Consider the following 16,144-nt stretch of genomic DNA (forward strand, 5'->3'; position numbering starts at 1 on the left):
GCCCACCTCACTCTCTCCGCCTGGTCTACCCGAACAGCAGTAGCTGTCGGAGGAGTTAGGGAATGACAGCGATGCGCTCCGGATCCCCACAAGGATGGAAAGAATAGAGGCATAGATAAACATGTCTATGTTTGAAAATTGCATAGGCCTATGTAGGCTATATGTTTGTAATAGGCTTGCCAATGGTTCTGAATGAAATGTGAATCATATTGAGGAGATTGTGATGAATACATGGGAACCTACAATAGCCTACATAGATCCAGTCGTTTAAGATACCATGAACACCTGCAGGTTGCTTAACAACATGTCCATGACTTCTCCTCCAGACATGTTTTGACACCTCTGGGCTGTGTGTTCTCTGTAGTCAGAGCAGAGAGAGAGAAAGACTCTCTGTTTAGTTAGTGGAAGAAAATACAACACAACCAAGGAGCAAGCTCAGTCATCTGTCATCACATAATCTCATCAATGAAACGTAGGCTTGAAGGTTGCACAATATAGACAGAGAGGGAAGTGTGTGTGTGTGTGTGTGCGTGTGTGCGTGTGTGCTTGCGCATGTGGAGGGTGACTGCAAGTTGCTGCCCATCAACGTAATCTGTTACATTTTTCAAATTAATATTATTTCAAATGCTATTGAGATTTTTTCTAATTGTCTATTCCGGAAAATGACACTTGAGATAAGGCTAATGACAGGACAAAAATATATAGAACTGAAAATGTAGGACAAAAAGTTATTAAAAAAATTCCAAGAAAGGCAGAACAATTATTAAGTCTTATGTAAACAGTTTCCCACACCTATTTAATTTGAGATCCTGATTGCAGTGTTGTCTTGATTTTCTTCTGATTATTTTTTTCTATCGTGAAGCCCCGTCAGTTCTGTGTGGAGACACTCCTCAAGGCGCCGGACTGTATTTCCATACTCTCCCAAACCCAGTTAATGGCTGAGCAATTCTGCTGAGTGTGGTAATCATTACTACCACAGGGTGACGCTACTTACTCATGAACTAACTAACATGGACAGCTAGTTAACACTACAGGTGCTTTTAACAATTATTATTCAAATGAAAGTGAGCGGATTACTTCAAGAATGTTTTACATTTACGCGCAATGATCCTCTTCGTCTTCCCGTTCCCAAATGCATCAGCCTCTTCGCCATGGTTACCAGAAGAGCTGCTGTAAGATGGGTGACCAAGCTCTTTCTGTTGTTGAAATTGTATAGTTTCTAAACGAACAGCAGTCGCTTACAATGAATTCACTTTCACATTCAAAAAGCTCATGCGTGGTTTCTTCATCCTTTTCTCCACTGGACCGACTAAGATCTGTTGTTGTTACTCTCTGAAAACCATCTGCAGACAAGTGACATCTTAATACAGTTCCACATGTCCTCTCACACACAAATGACTAAGGCCTAAGAAAAGAGAAAACCACGACGGTAATAACCGCTTCACTCATTGTACCAACATTGATGTATATAGGCTTCCTATATTCACCTGACCTTTGATCCGTTGTGAAGGCCACACAAGTCAACTTATAATAGTACTTTGATTGAACAGTCATGTCGCTGAAAGTTTTGAAGCATTTGATACGTGGGACATGTACTGTATAGCCTACTGTAGGAACATTTTAAGCACCATTTTAGCTTCAAATCCACATCAAGGCAAAAGCACAAGAAAGGTGATAAAGACAGTACAAATTTAAATTAGTGTCAGAAAAACCCTCTAAAACCATGACAAAAATGCATAAGGGACCTTCTATGAACGTAACTTTTTGGTATTACTTACAACTGAATGGACAGAGGCGCCCAGCACACATTTGTGGACTAAAATAAGATAAATAAAATACTGTTTTCATGTCACCCTCTTTACCAAACAATTTAATGTAGGCTAATGTTGAAATGCGTAGGCCCATGGAATTCCTATAGTGAGTATGGATAGCCTAAGAGACCAGAGGCGGTGAGGCTACAGCGTACGACAGTCTCCGCACTAATAGTTATTGATCCGTCATAACACATTAAAACCAGATAAGAGCCATACAGCACACAAATACAATGTTCTTAGATCTTGCAATAACCCTTCACATATTGCCCTCAACAAAATCCCCTCACATAACAGCAGACCGTTCCCCTAACGTTCCCCTAACTACTAAATTTTCCTCATTCCTAACAACAGTGTCAAACTCAAACAAAAGTTTAAAAAAGGCTGAATTTGTGCTACCTCCATCCATCATAGTCCATAACACTTATACAATCACTACAGGCTTTTGCTCCTGGTCTCCAAATGACGCCCAAGTAGCTAGTTTATCTCTCCGTCATCAATTAAAGTCAAGCGCTTGAGGGATAGACTTTACCCGGCAAGGCGGTCCAGGGCGGGGATAATCAGCTCACACAGCCAATCAGCGCAGGCTTCAGTGGCAGTAGTGAGAATTGTAAAGCAGACATGACATATACTGACATATCCGCTGTTGATTAGACCAGAGGCTGTTTCACCGCAATTAAATTACATCAGGAGAAGATCGAGAGAAAAGAGCAGAGAGGACAACTCAATCAATACCTGGAGAGTTTTCATTGTTGATGGGTTCTGTATCTGCGGGCCGCACTACTTTCGAGAGTGGGTTGAGAGAATATCCTAATAAAACTTGCGTTGTGATAAAAGTTGGTTTTGCGTAAATGTCATCATGGCGCTGGGCCGCCCCTCTTTCTCCATCAACGACATCCTCACCCGGGGACTTGACACACGAGACAACATTCAAATTTCACGGGATCTGACAGATCTATGCGCGTTAAAGCTGGCCACCATCAACCAGGATCAGCCAACCGAGAGCAGGGATGGGAACTCGATGGGCCCCGGTTCATCCACGTCGGACTGCAGTGAGGAGCACAAACGGGATGAGATGGAGATGATACACATCCGCCAAGGAAATATTCGTCCCTCTCCCGGTTTGGGCGACATCAGGAAGCCCACGTCTGAGGCCGGTAGTGAAGAGTCCACTGGAGAAGAGACGGAATACATGTCATGCAGAAAAGGTACGTCACCCTCTCAGTCTGTTTATAAGATTATTGATATCGACCAGGAATCTAAATGCAATCATGACATAGGTTTGTTGTTGGAATGTGATTATGCTGGTCAATAGGCTACTTTGTCTCACCAAGCCATAGCCACATACAGTGAGCAAACTGTCTATACCGGCCTACAGTGAACAAAATCAATTCTGCTTTGAACAAACTAAATTCCATATATAGTGAAAAAAGTCAGTTCTGTTTAGTTATTTCCAGGTCTACATTTGATATGGCTTTCGATTTGTATTTTAAAACGACCGACGCAATAGGCTGTATATAATAGGAAGCATGCTTAATAATCACATGATTACAAGTAAAATGATAACCCTACTTACTGGCTTTGAACTTGTAATTTATGAGTAATAAACATCAGAGTAAGTGATTGTGGAGATGTTTACCAGAAAGACGTATTGTGGAAACACGCGGTGTGTTGGAGCGACATAGACTAGCATACGTTGTTGGTATTTGAAGCATAAAGAGGTCGCCTGTTTGCCAAATAACCACAAGGCATTTTAATTTCTTCTTTCCTCCAATACAGACATAAACAACAAACAACTACCCTGTCTGGATCAAGACAAACAGAGGGAGGAAGAGGAGGAGAGGGAGAGTAGTTACAGCACCGTAGGCCAACCCATATCTGGTAACAAGAAGCGCTCCCGTGCGGCCTTCTCCCACGCGCAGGTCTACGAGCTAGAGCGTCGGTTTAACGTGCAGCGCTACCTGTCTGGTCCTGAACGCGCGGCCCTGGCGGGCGCCCTGAAACTCACGGAAACCCAGGTGAAAATCTGGTTCCAGAACCGGAGATATAAGACCAAACGGCGGCAGATGGCGGTCGAACTAGCCTCCCGTAACTACTCTACACCAGCCACACTAGCTAAGAAAGTGGCGGTGAAGGTCCTGGTTCGAGACGATCAAAGACAGTACGGTGAGGATGACCTGTCCAGTCCGCCTGCTCTGCCTCTCTACCCGGCCTACCAATATGGATACTACCCCTACATGTACTGCTTCCAGCCATGGCTCTCTAGCAATGCACTTTGTGGGAGCATGCATTGACACAATGGCGTAGCCATGCCTCAAAAACATGACATTCATTCACTTTATGGATTTAGGCCTACGAAAAGAAGACAACGACACTGGGTCGACATTTCTACGTGCGTTTCTGTGTAAATACTTTCTTTATTCTCTCGTGGAGAGTAAGATCATTTCGACCCACAGTGAGCCTTTTTGATGCTGTAGCCTACACCTGCAAGGACAATCCTATCGACATCACTCAGACAACATTGATGGATACAGCTAAATTAAATACACGTCCTGAATAAAGTAGAAGGCCTAGATAATAATATTGAAATTATTACGCAGGAATGTATAGCCAAATAATAACTCAATAAAGCTTTAAAACAATTTGGGAATCATCAGTATGCTCATTTAATTTATTTACACACACAAACAAATATAACTCTTATTATAAAACAGGAGGAATATAGGATTAGGATTATGAAACAATATAGGCTAATATCAAGTGCTAAAATCGAAATCAAAACCAATTTACATTTCTAAAATGTTAATACACCTTTGACAGAATTTTCGATCTAAGCCTTGAACTTTAAAATACATTTTCACATTCGGATACATGCAGTAGATTCGTTATAACAAATATCTTGGTAAACTAAAGTTATTTTTCTCCGATTCAAGCCAACAGCTATCTTCATTATGAAATTCGAATTAGCAAAAAACATGGATATCGACATATTATATTCGTGCCTGTTAAACATTGAACCCAGAAGGACAGAAATGTGTAGCCTTCAACAAGATGATCCAAAAGACTTTGCACCAATGAGGACGTGATGAGTGTGAATATGGCTGTTAATATTATGGTCGAGATCCTGAAGCCTGAAGCCTACAAGTTAAAGTAACTAAATCTAACAACAGACAATCTAAAAATGCTGGGTTTGAAAATAATCCCATATTATAATTGAATATGAGGCTTAGAATGTAAAGGTAATTTATTATGAACTAGCTAATTAGGCTAGTTTATATTTTCTTAATTTAAATTCTAGAAGATTTCACGTTTTCAAAATGTTGAGCCAAAATAATTCATGTAAATACGGTACCTGCTGCTTACACTGCCCCGATTTGTTTTGTGGTTCAAGTGTGCAAATATGGCTTCTACCTTCTGCAAGGGATTTTCCAAACAGATCTCTGATAGTATTGACATTATGGACCATAAATAGTGACCGTGGTTGAATGGTAAATCAATGTCATATTAATAGTAGGCTTATAGGCCTACCTGTCATTCGTATACTGATACATTTCCCTATTCACTAATTGATAATACAGACACAACCAATCGTAATAAAATCATAATTGTTGATTATTTAGATACATATTCAAATGTACAATTTGAGTAGCAAAAATGCAAACCACCCTAAACATAGGCTACATTTACTAACTGTAATCCTGACCTAATACACCTTGATAAAAAGTTACATTAAAAAACGTGTAAATGTTCATGAATTTAAAACGTGAAATTTACACGAAAGGCAAAACGTGTAAAGCACACATGTTTTCATTTTACGTTTTAGTCATTTATCAGACGCTCTTATCCAGAGCCAATCACAAGATACGACACCTGTTGTATGCGGCGCATGTGACAAATACATTTTGATTTGATTTGATTTGATTTTAAGCTCGTTCTGCAGCTGCGTGAGTCTGAGAGGTCAAATAAAATACAACAAGTAAAATAGCCCCCTCTAATTTCTGGTTACAAGTTCACGAATGGCTGAAAAATCACAACACTAATCTTAAATTAACACGACAAATAGCACAGTTGGGAGATTTGGAAAGCCATAGTCAATCGATCAACAATATAATAATACTTTCAGTACAAATATTTATCTTTAACTCGCAATCTGTAGATACTATGCAATTAGACAATTTCAGAATTTATGTGAAACATCACAGCATAGTTGAAAAATGTATGGTACATGGAAATCATGAGTGGGCAGTTTACTGAGATAGGGGGATGATCTAAGAGTAGTTGAGGGGTGGATTTAAAAGCTGATGTTCTATAATAGTTATGACTGAAAAACACCATGTACAGTGCATTCGGAAAGTATTCAGACCCCTTGACTTATTCCACATTTTGTTACATTACAGCCTTACTAAAAGATAAATGTCTCTCATCAATCTACACACAATATCCCATAATGACAAAGCGAAAACAGGTTTTTAGACATTTTTGCAAATGTATTAAAAATTTAAAACAGAAATACCTTTTTTACATAAGTATTCAGACCCTTTGCTATGAGACTTGAAATTGAGCTCAGGTGCATCCTGTTTCCATTGATCATCCTTGAGATGTTTCTACAATTTGACTGGAGTCCACCTGTGGTAAATTAAATTGACTGGCCTGATTTGGAAAGGCACACACCTGTCTATACAAAGTCCCACAGTTGACAGTGCATGTCAGAGCAAAAACCAAGACATGAGGTCAAAGGAATTGTCCATATAGCTTTGAGACCGGATTATGTCAAGGCATAGATCTGGGGAAGAGTACCAAAAAATGTCTGCAGCATTGAAGGTCCCCAAGAACACAGTGGCCTCCATCATTCTTAAATGCAAGATGTTTGGAACCACCAAGACTTTTCCTAGAGCTGGCCGGCCCGGCCAAACTGAGCAATCGGGAAACAAGGGCCTTGGTCAGGGAGGTGACCAAGAACCTCATGGTCACTCTGACAGAGCTCTAAGGTTCCTCTGGGGAGAATGGAGAACCTTCCAGAAAGAAAACCATCTCTGCAGCACTCTACCAATCAGGCCTTTATGGTAGAGTTGCCAGACGGAAGCAACTTCTCAGTAAAAGGCACATGACAGCCCACTTGGAGTTTGCCAAAAGGCACCTAAAGACTCTCAGACCATGACAAACAAGATTCTCTGGTCTGATGAAACCAAGATTGAACTCTTTGGCCTGAATGTCAATCATTGTGTCTGGAGGAAACCTGGCACCATCCCTGTATGGTGGTGGCAGCATCATACTGTGGGGATGCTTTTCAGCGGCAGGGACTGGGAGACTAGTTAGGATCGAGGCAAAGATTAACGGAGCAAAGGACAGAGAGATTCTTGATAAAAACCTGCTCCAGAGCGCTCAGGACCTTAGACTGGGGCTAAGATTTACCTTCCAACAGGACAATGACTCTAAGCACACAGCCAAGACAATGTAGGAGTGGCTTCGGGACAAGTCTCTGAATGTCCTTGAGTGACCCAGCCAGAGCCCGGACTTGAACCCAATCAAACATTTCTGGAGAGACCTGAAAATATCTGTGCAGCGACACTCCCCATCCAACCTGACAGAGCTTGAGGTCTGCAGAGAAAAATAGGAGAAACTCCCAAAATAAAGGTGTGCCAAGCTTGTAGTGTCATAACCAAAAAGACTTGAGGCTGTAATCACTGCCAAAGGTGCTTCAACAATGTACTGAGTAAAGGGTCTGAATACTTATGTAAATGTAATATTTCAGCTTTTATTTTTTATTTTTTAGCAAAAATGTCTAAAAACCTGTTTTTGCTTTGTCATTATGGGGTATTGTGTGTAGATTGATGAAGATTTTTTTTTTGAGTGAATTTTAAAATAACGTAACAAAATGTGGAAAAAGTCAAGGGGTCTGAATACTTTCCGAAGGCACTGTATAATAATAAATAAATAGTTACAATAAAATAACAAAGACCCCTTTATCCAAAAGTGAAAACATCATTGAACTGTCATGCTAGTTTTGGGTGTGTAGCCATATAGAGTGCTGTTCAATTTGACAAACGCCATCCCATACCATTAATCCTTAAATTCTATGGTTATGAATGTGTGTTTACTGCTGTTGTGAATCCCCTGCTCTGGCCCAGCTGCATGAGTCAGATCGAGCAAGTTGTTGTTGCACCATACCGCCTCTCTCCTCAGGACAGAACCACATTTATCATCATGCTACGCTGAAAAGACTGTGCAGACTAAACCCTCATCTCACTGCAAAATACCTAGGAGTTAGCTGCTGCAGTTCAACTAAATATAAATATCTATGTTGGATGGAGTTAAGTGGCAATGGTATATCTGGTGGGGGAGAGAAAATGGAATGAGGAATGCTGAAAGTGACATTAGGCCAATTCAAAATGGGAACTTTGTAAAGCATGTGCACACACACACACACACACACACACACACACACCACACATCACAGCACATCACAGCACAACAGACACACACAATTACACACACTACAACCCACACACACAACCACACATCTCACCACACACAGCCAAACACTGTGACCAATCGATTTTGTGTTGTAGATATGTGGTAGTAAGAGTGTGGTCCTGAGGGTTACACTGCAGTGTTGTGAGAAATCTCTTGTGAAATGTATTGTAATGTTTTTCAAATTGTATAGAACTGCCTTAAGTTTATTGGACCCCAGGAAGTTTAGCTGCTGCCTTGGCAGGGGTTTGTATCACTCTCATAACATAAATGATGAGTGCATCGGCTGAAGGCTGAATTATTGCGTTTTCAATGCACATTTAGAGGTTTGCATTAAAAAGACAGCCTGAAACAAACACAGATTTCCTGAGTTGGCAGTTATCCAGTTTAGTCATGTTTTAGAGTGCTTCTCACGCCTCATGCTATTTCTGCTACTTGAGATGAAAATGATTCACTTCTCTCGTAGCTGATGTGTGGTGAAAGATGGGTCACAAAATGCCTGCCGTGGCATCACTTAGGTAGGTGATATTATTTGCTACGTTTTTTTTCTCCCTAACCACATAAATAAAGTATTCATCATTAATTGAAGTATTCCAATGCATTATCGGTAGTAGTATTGCAGCTGTAGTGAAAGACCCTACCTACACGTTACACACCACCTAGGCCTCCAACCTGTTTGTCAGACAGAGTTTCACCTTGGGCATGACTGACAGCTGCCCAAGCTTCATTCATCTCTCTCAGATCAGACGAATCACTCTAAGCTATCGCAAGTGGCTGGCATTGTACACACGTGGTTCTGGGAAAAAGAGACAACACAACTCCCTGTGACTAACGAGCCCATCCTTCATTATTATCTACTGACATTTACAGGGAGGTCACATTCATGTGACTAGTAACATGGGTGACTAGAGTTATCATTACAGAATTGACAACATCCTTGTCAACTTGGAATGTTAAAGACAAAGATGATATCTCTGGGAAGCTATATTTATGTGGCTATAACACATTGAAGACAAGAGCTCGTCAGCTAAATGGCATGTATTATTATTATATATTATTATAATATTATTATTATTGTAGGGTCCCTGTAAGCATAGTGTAAAAAATACAAGATGTCTGGACCACTATGGCACAGGAGAGTACTTGCTTTTCGGTTGATCTCTGGTCCTGGAGTGCAGGTTTTGGTTCCAGCCAGCACTAACATACCTGATCCTGGTCATGGTCCCAACTGAAGACCATGATTAGTGGATTCTTGAGGTGTGTTAGTGCAGTTTGGACCTTGGAACAAAGGCTGCACATGTACTAGCTGTCCAGGACTGAAGTTAGGGACCTGTGGTCTAGACCCTACAGCCCCTGTTGGTGCTGGGCAGGGGAGAGAAGACCTGGGACAGTAATCTAACTTTGTGTTTATGTAGAAATATATGCTACATGACCAAAAGTATGTGGACATCTGCTCGTCAAACATATAATTCCAAAATCATGGGCATTAATATGGAGTTGGTCCCCCCTTTGCTGCTATAACAGCTTCCACTCTTCTGGGAAGGCTTTCCACTAGATGTTGGAACATTGCTGTGGGGACTTGATTCCATTCAGCCACAGGAGCATTAGTGAGGTCGGGCACTGATGTTGGGCGATTAGGCCTGGCTCGCAGTCAGCATTCCAATTCATCCCAAAGCTGTTTGATGGAGTTGAGGTCAGGGCTCTGTGCAGGCCAGTAAAGTTCTTCCACAACGATCTCGACAAACCATTTCTGTATGGACCTCGCTTTGTGCACAGGCACATTGTCATGCAGAAACAGGAAAGGGCCTTCTCCAAACTCTAGCTACAAAGTTGGAAGCACAGAAGTGTCTAGAATGTCATTGTATGTCGTAGCGTGAAGATTTCCCTTCACTGGAACTAAGGGGCATAGCGCAAACCATGAAAAACAGCCCCAGACCATTATTCATCCTCCTCCAAACTTTACAGTTGGCCCTATGCATTATGGCAGGTAGGGTTCACCTGGCATCCGCCAAACCCAGATGGTGAAGCGTGATTCATCACTCCAGGGAACATGTTTCCACTGCTCCAGAGTCCAATAGCGGCGAGATTTACACCACTCCAGCCAACGCTTGGCATTAATGATGGTGATGTTAGGCTTGTGTGCGGCTGTTTGGCCATGGAAACCTATTTAATAAAGCTTCAGACGATCCATTATTGTGCTGATGTTGCTTCCAAAGGCAGTTTGGAACTCGGTAGTGAGTGTTGCAACTGAGGACAGACGATTTTTACGTGCTATGCGTTTCAGCACTCGGTAGTCCCGTTCTGTGAGCTTGTGTGGTCTACCACTTCGCGGCTAAAACATTGTTGCTCCTAAACATTTTCACTTGACAATATCAGCACTTACAGTTGACCGGGGCAGCTCTAGCAGGGCAGAAATTTGACGAACTTACTTGTTGGAAAGGTGGCATCCTATGACGGTGCCACATTGAAAGTCACTGAGCTCTTCAGTAAGGGCATTCTACTGCCAATGTTTGTCTATGGAGAATGCATGGCTGTGTGCTCGATTTTATACACCTGTCAGCAACAGGTGTGGCTGTAATAGCCGAATCCACTAATTTGAAGGGGTGTCCACATACTTTTGTATATATAGTGTATAATTCACAAGTATGTAAACATTTAGTCTGAGAGAGAAAGCAAAGCATCAGCTTCACGCTTCCCTGCTGTTTGACTTGAAGAGGCTCATAAAACAGAGGTAGGGGGAGACAAAGAGGGAAGGGGAGGCGAGGGGCAGGCAGAGACAGACAGACAGACTAGAGAAAGTGATGAAATAAAATAAAATGTTATCTGTCACATGCTTCGTAAACAACAGGTGTAGACTAACAGTGAAATGCTTACTCATTGGCCCTTCACAACAATGGAGAGAGAAAAAATAGAGATAGAAGAAGAAGAAAATAAGACGAATGAGTAACGATAACTTAGCTATATTCACAGGGTACAAGTACCAAGTTCATGTGCATGGGTACAAGGTAATTGAAGTAGATATGTACACACAGTATACAGTGAATTCAGAAAGTGTTCAGACCTCTTAGCTTTTCCCACATTTTATTACGTTAATGCCTTATTTTAAAATGGATTAAATAGTTTTTTCCCCCTCATCAATCTACACACAATACCCCATAATGACATTACAATACCCCATAATAACATTACAATACCCCATAATAACATTACAATACCCCATAATGACATTACAATACCCCATTATTACATTACAACACCCCATAATGACATCACAATACCCCATAATGAGCATACAATACCCCATAATGACATTACAACAACACCATATATAACATACAATACCCCCATAATGGACATTTATACCAAGCATACATCCCAATATGAATAATTACTACTTACCCATGAATGAACCCCATCCATAATACAAGTACAATACCCATAAGACATTACAATACCCATAATGACATTACATACACCATAATGGACATTACATATACCCTAACTGTTAATACCATTACACACATATCCCCAGTAATAACATTACTACCAAATCAACCACATCCATAAGACACATACATACCCATAATGCTACAATACTCAATACATTCATACCATATGAATACATTACCCATTACAATAATAACCCCATAATGACATTACAATACCTCATAATGACCATTAACAATCCCCATAATGACATATACAATACCCTATATATGACTTAAACCCAATACTCACAATACCATATACATTACAATACCCATAATGACATACAATATCGCATAATAACTCTACAAGTACCCAATCATTCAATGAGCACCATATAACATCACATACCAAGCCTAAATCCATGACAATACACATACCCCATAATAACATTACAATACCCCATTATGGGACATTACAATCACCGCCATAATGACATACAATACCCCATAATGCATTACATATCCCCATAATGACCATTCAACTTACCTTTCATAATACCACAATACTCCTAATAACACTTACAATACCCCTAATGACATGATTACTGAATACCTCCATAATGACATTACATACCCCAATAATGACATCACAATACCGCGCATATAACTTACATATACCCCATTTAATGACATTACCATACCCATAATGTACATACAATACCCTAATGACATGAACAATCACCCTAGTACATCATACCATACCATAACATACAATCACGCAAATACCAAAATCACAATACCCATAATGACAATACAATATCCTGCATAATGACATTACAATACCTTAATACATTACTATCCCCATATCACATCAATCCCCTAAAGCGATGCCAAGCAGCGCAGACAGAAACCGGGCGATAATTACAATACCCCATTAATGACATACATTACCCGAGTAATACGATCATAATCCCCAAATAACATCACAATACCCCTAAGACAGTCACAATACCCATTGAATACGTGTGTACCCTAATGACATTACATACCCATAATGACCATACATCCCTAATACTTACATACCCATAATGACTCATACTTCACTAATAACATACATACCCCATGAATAACATTGACAATACCCCAGTAATGCAATGCATTACCCATAATGCCTTACAATACCCCATAATGACATTACAATACCCCTATGACATACAATGCCCCTAATACATTACAATACACCTAATGACATTCCATACCCCATAACGACAATTACAATCCCCTATAACATTACAATACCCCATAATGACAAACAATACCCCATATAACATTAACAATTACCTAACGACAATTACCCAATATCCCTACGCATACACTACCCATAATAAACTTCTACCCAAAAACATTCTCTCCTACGCCAATACAATACCCCATAATGACATTACAATACCCCATAATGACAATACAATACCCCATAATGACATTACAATACACCATAATAACATCACAATACCCCATAATGACATTACAATACCCCATAATAACATTACAATACCCCATAATGACATCACAAAACCACATAATGACATCACAAAACCCCATAATGACAAAGCAAAAACATGTTTTTAGAATTTTTGATTTTTTTTTGCAAATATTCAGACCCTTTACTCAGTACTTTGTTGAAGCATCTTTTGCATCGATTACTGCATCGAGTCATCTTGTGTATGACGCTACAAGCTTGGCACAACTTTATTTTGGGAGTTTCTCCCATTATTCTCTGCAGATCCTCTCAAGCTCTGTCAGGTTGGATGGGGAGCGTTGCTGCACAGCTATTTTCAGACCTCTGCAGAGATGTTTGATTGGGTTTGATTCCAGGCTCTGGCTGGACCACTCAAGGACATTCCGAGACTTGTCCCGAAGCCACTCCTGCATTGTCTTGGCTGTGTGCTTAGGGTCGTTGTTCTGTTGGAAGGTGAACTTTCACCACAGTCTGAGGTCCTGAGTGCTCTGGAGCAGGTTTTCATCAAGGATCTCTGCCCCACAGCATGATGCTGCCACCACCATGCTTCACCGTAGGGATGGTGACAGGTTTCCTCCAGACGTGACGCTTGGGATTCAGGTCAAAGAGCTCAATCGTGGTTTCATCAGACCAGAGAATCTTGTTTATCATGGTCTGAGAGTCTTTAGGTGCCTTTTGGCAAACTCCAAGTGGGCTGTCATGTGCCTTTTACTGAGGAGTGACTTCCGTCTGACCACTCTACCATAAAGGCCTGATTGGTAGAGCTCTGCAGAGATGGTTGTCCTTCTGGAAAGTTCTCCCATCTCCACAGAGGAACTCTGGAGCTCTGTCAGTGGGACCATTGGGAAATTGGTCACCTGCCTGACCAAGGCCCTTGTTCCCCGATTGCTCAGTTTGGCCGGGCGGCCAGCTCTAGGAAGAGTCTTGGTGGTTCCAAAGTTCTTCCATTTAAGAATGATGGAGGCCACTGTGTTCTTGGGGACCTTCAATGCTGCAGAAATGTTTTGGCACCCTTCCCCAGATCTGTGCCTCCTGTCTTGGAGCTCTACGGACAATTCCTTCGACCTCATGGCTTGGTTTTTGCTCTGACATGCACTGTCAACTGTGGGACCTTATAGACAGGTGTGTGCCTTTCCAAATCATGTCCAATCAATTGAATTTACCACAGGTGGACTCCAATGATGTTGTAGAAACATCTCAAGGATGATCAATGGAAACAAGATGCACCTGAGCTCAATTTCGAGTCTCGTAGAAAACACTTATGTAAATAAGGTATTTCTGTTTTATATTTTTAATACATTTGCAAAAATGTCTAAAAAACAGTTTTCACTTCGTCATTATGGGCTTTGTGTGTAGATTGATGAGGAAAAAACTATTGAATCTGTAACGTAACAAAATGTGGAAAAAGTCAGCGGGTCTGAATACTTTCCGAAAGCACTGTATGTAGGGATAAAGTGACTGGGCAACAGGATAGATAACAAACAGTAACAGCACTGTATGTAGGGATAATAAGTGATGGGAACAGGAAGATAACAAACGTAACACCACGATGTAGGGATAAAACTCGGCCAACAGGATAGATACACCAGACCAGCACTGTATGTAGGGAAAGTGACTGGCCAACAGGATAGATAACAAACAGTAACAGCACTGTATGTAGGGATAAAAGTGACTGGGCAACAGTAGATAATAACAGTTAACACACTTATGTAGGGATAAAGTGACTGGGCAACAGGATAGATAATAAACAGTAACAGCACTGTATGTGATGAGTCAGAAGAGATTAGTGCAAAAAGGGTCAATACAGATATTACAGGTAGCTATTGGTTAAATATTTAACTAACTAGCGGTCTTATAGCTTGGTGGTAGAAGCTGTTCAGGGTCCTGTTGGTTCCGGACTGGGTGCATCAGTACCACTTGCCGTGTGGTAGCTAAGAGAACAATCTATGACTTGGTTGGCTGGAGTCTTTGACAATTTTTAGGGCCTTCCTCTGACATCGCCTGTTATAGAGGTCCTGGATGGCAGGGAGCTCGTCCCCAGTGATGTACAGGGCTGTACGCACTACCCTCTGTAGCGTCTTGCGGTCAGATGCCAAACAGTTGCCATATCAAGCAAAGATACAGCCAGTCAAGATGCTCTTAATGGTGTAGCTGTGGATCTTTTTGAGGATCTGACGGCCCATGCCAAATATTTTCAGAGGGGAAAAGGCTTTGTAGTGTCCTCTTGGACTGTGTTGATGTGTGTGGACCATGATATTTCCTTAGTGATGTGAACACCGAGGAACTTGAAGCTCTCATCCTGTTCCACAACAGCCCCGTCGATGTGGATGGGGGTGTGCTCAGCCCTCCGTTTCCTGTAATCCAGGATCAACTCCTTTGTCTTGCTGACATTGAGAGAGAGGTTGTTGTCCTGTTACCCACTACCAGGTCTCTGACCTCTTCCCTGTAGGCTGTCTCATCATCGTCGGTGATCAGGCTTACCACCGTCATGTCATCTGCAAACTTAATGATGGTGTTGGAGTCATGCACCGCCACGCAGTCGTGGTAGAACAGGGAGTAAAGGATGGGACCAAACACTCCTGATGGGACCCCATGTTGAGAGTCAGCTTAGCGGATGTGTTGTTACCTACCCTCACCACCTGGGGCGGCCCTTCAGGAAGTCTAGGATCCAGTTGCAGAGGGAAGTATTTAATCCCAAGGTCCTTAGCTTAGTGATGGGTTTGGAGGACACAATGGTGTTGAATGCTGAACTGTAGTCAATGATAAGCATTCTCACATAGGTGTTCCTTTTGTCCAGATGGGAAATGGCAGTATGGAGTGCAATAGAGATTGCGTCATCTGTGGATATGTTGGGGCGGTATGCAAATTGGAGTGCGTTCAGGATGACTGGGATGATGGTGTTGATGTGAGCCACG

General features: G+C 41.4%; 1 protein-coding gene across 1 annotated transcript; it reads left to right on the forward strand.

Moving 5' to 3' along the window:
* Positions 1-2,574: 2,574 nt before the first annotated feature.
* LOC112072823 (homeobox protein zampogna-like) lies at positions 2,575-4,202 on the forward strand. Its single transcript, XM_024140220.2, has 2 exons — positions 2,575-3,019; positions 3,591-4,202. The coding sequence occupies exons 1-2, from the start codon at positions 2,671-2,673 to the stop codon at positions 4,103-4,105; spliced, it is 864 nt and encodes a 287-aa protein (XP_023995988.1). The 5' UTR covers positions 2,575-2,670; the 3' UTR covers positions 4,106-4,202.
* Positions 4,203-16,144: the final 11,942 nt, after the last annotated feature.

This window comes from Salvelinus sp. IW2-2015, unplaced genomic scaffold (genome assembly GCF_002910315.2).
Source record: "Salvelinus sp. IW2-2015 unplaced genomic scaffold, ASM291031v2 Un_scaffold2052, whole genome shotgun sequence".
Classification (NCBI taxonomy): domain Eukaryota; kingdom Metazoa; phylum Chordata; class Actinopteri; order Salmoniformes; family Salmonidae; genus Salvelinus; species Salvelinus sp. IW2-2015.